At 33.0% G+C, this 6000-nt stretch overlaps 1 protein-coding gene across 2 annotated transcripts in view; it reads left to right on the top strand.

Annotated features, from left to right (window-relative positions):
- Window positions 1-6000, top strand: part of LOC127067817 (ras guanine nucleotide exchange factor P-like) — an 88732-nt gene that overhangs the window by 1401 nt on the left and 81331 nt on the right. For both annotated transcript variants that reach the window (XM_051003179.1, XM_051003178.1), the window contains exon 1: window positions 1-962. This exon is cut by the window's left edge and continues 1401 nt beyond it. In XM_051003179.1, the coding sequence (XP_050859136.1) occupies window positions 597-962 (366 nt within the window). In that variant the 5' untranslated portion in view covers window positions 1-596. The remainder of the gene's footprint in view (window positions 963-6000) is intronic.

The raw sequence follows: 6000 nt of genomic DNA, 5'->3' as shown, positions 1-6000 counted from the left end.
CGACAGCGGCAGGTCCACCTATCGATTCCCTTATTTTCTCCCACTTCCCATTCTTCTCCGATTTTTTCTTATCCCGCACGAAACAGACTCTCTTTTCCATACGAAAGTTCAAAACGAACGTGTCGCTCGGTGGTACTGGCCCACCGCGATCATGTTCACCGATAAGAAGAGAAGGAAAATCGTTCGGTCCTCTTTACGGGAAAGTCTACTCTCTTCGCGGTATTTTCATCGAATCGTTCGCGAGTGACAAACTGGTAAAAGTAAATCAAATACAAAACAAGATAGGGAGAGATAGAGATAGAGATAGATATAGAGATAGAGATAGAGATAGAGAGATAGAAAGAAAGAACGAGAGAGAGGGAGAGAGAGGAGAGAGAGAGCGAGAGATCAAAGGTAGAAGAATCAGATCAAACCCAAAGACAACGGTTAATCATATATAATATACCGGTTGAAAGTTTTAATCCAAAGTATTAGAGTTCTCGGACTATAATATATGATCAATGGTGATGATCAAGGAGAAATAAGTTAGTGTGAAAAATAGAAGAAGAAGAAGAAGAAGAGAAAGATCGAAGGTGACTAGGTGTTCCTCAGATTGGATGGTTCCACGGGGATTAACCATTGAGAGGTCGACTTGGGTGCAACCAGAGCCGGAACAGCAACGTTTCTACGACTCTCCGCCACCACGGATGGACGTGAGCGTGTGCTGTTTACCCGCCAGTGCCGGCTCGGGGGCCCAGCACTCTCATCCGGCGAGTTTGCCGTCCGGTGGACAGTCAACGATCCAGGCACCTTATCAGTATGCCGATCAGATAGTACCGGATCGGGGTCAACCCGACGGACTCGCGGTACTCGGCTGTACCGGACAGAATAACTGGCAACAGATCTCAAACTCGTCCACCGTCGCGGCTGGTGTCACTGCGACAACCACAGCGTACATCGATTATTCCTGGCTGCAGATGCAGGTGAGTGGAACAAATCAAATTTTATTTATCTTTTTCTTTTCTTTAGATCCAAGGTATAGTCGCTGATATATATATTTTTTTTCCGCATGACATCAGTGTCAGATCATTTTAAGAGATATCCTTGTTGAATTTGGTTGATCTCTTTTGTACCTGTACAGATTGTCACAATTGAAACATGTTCAGTATTATTCTGGTGATAGTTCTTCTTTGGATCTAATTTAAAGTTCTATCTAAAGACGGTGGAAATTCGTAATCCAATCAAAACTAGTCCAGATTCTTAAGTATAGTTGTCGTTTATCTAGGTCAAGCCTCGCTTGATCCTGATTTTCGACTTTTGTCACGAGCTTTGGGTATTAGGTAACTCGGAAAACAACGCACTTGATTGAACTATTAATGAATTATCTAAAGTTAATTGATAAATGAAGTATTCGTGATCAGTTTCGATGAATTATCTGTTTATCTATTTGAATACGTAGGGTCAAGGAGCATTCGCGATTATTCGATTCGAAATTTCGAGAAAATGATCGATTTTTATATTACAAAGTATTGACACAAGCATATCGTGAAAGTCAAGTGTTCTTTTTTTTTTCTTTGAGTATGCTCGGTAGGTTATCGATTTCCACGAAACGTTAGATCGTAAGATAATAGACTCGAAGTAATAATACCCATTACTATTATCTCAGTTTGAATGACTCTTTTCTCTTTCTTTCTCTCTCTCTTTCTCTTTCTTTTTTTCTCTCTTTCTCCCCTTATAGATGTGCCGGCATAAAGCTACGCTGTTGACAGGGTAAATATCCTTTGATACGCCGTCCGTCTGGCACACGCGCCACGTACCTACGCCTTTCCACCTTACCAACGAGACTCTTCTTAGAAAACACCTTCTCCTCGAACCTTTCTAAATCTTTTTACGAGTTTTCCTTCTTCGATCGAACTCTGATCTGAAAATGATAACAATTTTTTTTTAACTTTTCTAATCGTATTAAATAAAAAGAAAAAAAAATTAAGAACTAATGTAATTTCGTTTATATCGTAGACTCAGTATTACAAAAAAGTGAAAAGAAGGAATTTAAGAAAAAATGAGAAAGTTCGATGCGACGTTCGAATGTAATCATTTGTCGTTAACATCTATATCGTTTTAAATAATCCTTAGATAAAGTTGTCAAAGTTGCAATATTCATTTTTCAAATTCCACGGATATCTGTTTCGTTTGAAGAGATGTCGGAAAAATTGCTATCGGTCCGGTTTTTAATGTAAAAAAGAGGGAGGGAGAAAGAGAGAGAGAAAGAGAAAGAGTAGATTTTTGTCGGACAGTTTTATCAGGCAGAGTTGAAGTTAATCTGTCGTTGCGATAAGAAAAGCACGGACGAGTTTGCAACGCACTTCAGGATGCCTTTAATACGAACATGATAATTATATTTACGAGATGACGAAATTCCCTGTCGTTATACGACTCGGACAAGATACGGATTTACTCTTCGTAATTAGAGAAGAAATCGAAAGGTAAAAATGTAATATCGAAAGTTAACCAATTATAGATCTTGGATTTTAATTTATGTTTCATATGGTATAGTATATTATTATTTTTCATTCTTATAAAAGTTCAATCTTACTGAATAAATTTTAACAAATTAAAATAATTTCAATTAGATTTAATTATAGAAATTTATTTTGTAACGTGTACGTATCTATGTATGTAAAAATATTATCGACGTTACGACGTACGTAATATAAAATAATCGTATTGATTGGAATTTTGATTAATACACCATAATGATCACGATAATTGGTTCTCTTGAAGGAACCTCTCGAAGGATATAATCGATTCGGGACTAATATTCGTATCGTTAAAATTCTCATAGATCTATTGAACGTATAGATCGGTAATAATAATTAGCCGTTAACCCGTAAACGCAATCCGAATGCATTGTGACGCGTGTAAGATAATAAGCGGACGGAAATTCACGATTATTGTGCCCGAGGCAGAAAGGGCATCCGAATGAGCACCGGACGAACCATTTCCACGGTTCACCGCCCTTCGTTTCAGAACTGCGTATGATTACCGGTACCAACGATTATTTTGTTTGCTATACGGATCATGGGGACGAATGTAATTAGCATTAGATGTGAAACGAGTTGTGAGCTTGGGAGGAATAATACGTACGTTGAAAAGTCAAAGGATGATTTCCTCTGAAGTATCGAAGAAAAATAATTTATCATGTAGCTGTTCATTGTGAGAAACCATAATCGTGGATGAATCTTTTATTTTGTCGAATATCGATTTTTAAAAATTCTCCAATGCTGACGAAATTTTGCCTTTAAGCGAATTTTCTTTTAACACGCGATATATCATACGTAATAAATTAATTTTTTTTTTATAATTTTCATCAATTTTTCAATTATATTTGTTTTTCTTATTTCTTTGACAAATTAATATAACGGTGAAATTTTATTTATTAATTAATTAAAGTAATTTTATCAGCACTAGCATTAAGGTAATAGTTCTTTCATTAAAAGCATATAATGGAAAATTATAGGTGTTTTATTATTATAAGCTAGTATGATTAAATAATACTATAATTTTATCAATACTATGTTTATTTCATTAGTGGTTGCATAATGTGCTTGATTAAAATTATTTAATTTCCAATACGAAAACTGCAAGAAAAAAGTAACAATTCAAAAGAAGTAAAAACTTTGTCCTGTTTTAATACAGTTCATTGGAAAATTTCATTTTTCTCGAATATTATATTTGTTAACTTTTAAATAAGGGACAATCAAATAATAATTTACATTTACATTAGAAATATATAAACAAAAACGTTATTCATTCATAGTTCCATTACTCATTTATAAGAGTAATTAAAATTGTTAATAATAATTACTGATTTGTTGTATAACATACTTTTTTCCTTTATACTTATCTAATTATTTGCTTTATTCGAAATTTGTTATTCGAGGACATTCGACTTATAATAATTAATTTGTAAATTTATTAACAATAATCATTGAAAACGAACATATCTATCTCGATACACTACTTAATTTCATTCAACCTTTAGTTAAATTTGTTTTTTTTATCGGTCTTTAAACGAGAAAAATTAATATGCAGTGATAAAATTTCATTCACACGATAGTATTAGTATGATTTTTTTTTATATATCTTTCAAGGATAATTATTGAATTATTCAATTTTATGTAATCATATTTGAAAAGATAAGATTCGTGACGAAAAATAGAAATTGTTACATATCTCAGATGTAATATTATTGTTTGCTGAGCAACATATATACAAAACATCGTATTTGTTGAGCGATCGAACGTGAGATTCAAGGTTTTCTACTCTTTTTGTTAATAATAAAGCAAAAAATAAAGCGGCAACAAAAAAAAATGAAAAAACGGAAAAGGAGGATAAAGGAATGAAAAAAAAAGAAAAAAATAAACATAGCAAATGACGTCTATAAAAATTCAAAGTTTATTGACGCATAAATTACGCTTTATCTTGGAACGAACAAATTGCGATCTCGGTGTGATATTGTATAGGTAAACAAGTGCGTGCATGTGAAACGTGAGAAACTGTAACGATGTGATATCACTACACACACACATACACACACACATATATATATATATCATTATATATATAATCGAATAAATGGTAATGCACCGGTCTGTTCATCTGAATCATCCGATTGCACTGCATTCTACTCTAGCAACATGATAGTCGTTAAGAAACCGCGTCTTTTCTAACAACAAGAATAATCGACATAGGAAGCACTCAATCTCGATCTTTCAAGAGATCGAAGTCGTCGCCGATTGAGAACACGTCGAATCGAGTTTTAATCGTAAATCGAAATTATAAATCAATAAACACGAAGTAGTAACTACGAATAAGAGAAAGAGAGAGAACGAGAGATTTCTAAAGTGCATCCACGTATTTATCTCGTCCTCGTTTCACAAGCGAGCTATATTTTTTTCAGTCTTATTTCCGATACGAAATTATTCGTATACGCCTATTTACATATACCTGCTGAAGTTGTTTTACATTACTTAGATATTACGGTATTTGAATGTTTTTCTTATAAATAGCGTATTCATTCGCGTGAAACATAGTTAAAATTATGTCCGATAGAGTATTGATAAACAAGTATTAGTGGATGTAACATTATTTGTGAGACGATTCCAAACAATTTTCTTGTCATGCGATTAATTACATGCGTAGTATAGTTTTTGTCGAAGATTGATGTAAGTACAAGAGAGTTAACATTTTTGCAAATGGATATTATACATATAACTGTGTGTTTGAAGTGGTTACAAAAGTATTGCTTATGAATACTCTACATAAACAATCGTAACGTTCTACTATCTTTCACAATTTAAAAATATTTTACTCTTTACTATTATTTCATTATTTTATCCGTATTTAATGTTTATTTCTAATTTGATATAGATATATACGTTTGATACTTAAAATTCATATAGTAATAAGATCTGATATATATATATGTGAAAAGAAAATATTATATATACACTTAATTAATCGTATAGTTTCTCTTTCAAGTTATAATGAGATTAAAATAGCGTTATTATAGGCGCACGTGTCACGAATGATTAACATTGGTCACGACACGGGTCTCGTTGTAATTGGCTACGTGTTTAACGCATTAATTACTGTACGATGATCAGCACTGCATTTTCATATAGACTTTGTTTAAATCCTCGCGGCTGCAATACTTTCAATATTTAACTGTGAAACATTTATTTCTTTGTTATGAATTTCTTTTTTCTTTCTTCCTCATTTTTATACCCTATGATATATGCGTGCGTATATATATATATGTAGATACAACATGGAACGTTACGTGATCACCTCAAAGATCGCGATAGATTAATAGATTTGAAAAATTTGTTGATAGGTATCAATTAAATAATAATTATCGGTGATGATACAAGCCAAGGAAGCACATCCATATCCATATGGAGGAATTAATAGAATAATAAAAGAAAGATACTGAATGCGCTCATAGACTTATGCATATAT

This window comes from Vespula vulgaris, chromosome 11 (genome assembly GCF_905475345.1).
Source record: "Vespula vulgaris chromosome 11, iyVesVulg1.1, whole genome shotgun sequence".
NCBI lineage: Eukaryota > Metazoa > Arthropoda > Insecta > Hymenoptera > Vespidae > Vespula > Vespula vulgaris.
This window is presented reverse-complemented; position numbering and strand designations above follow the sequence as displayed.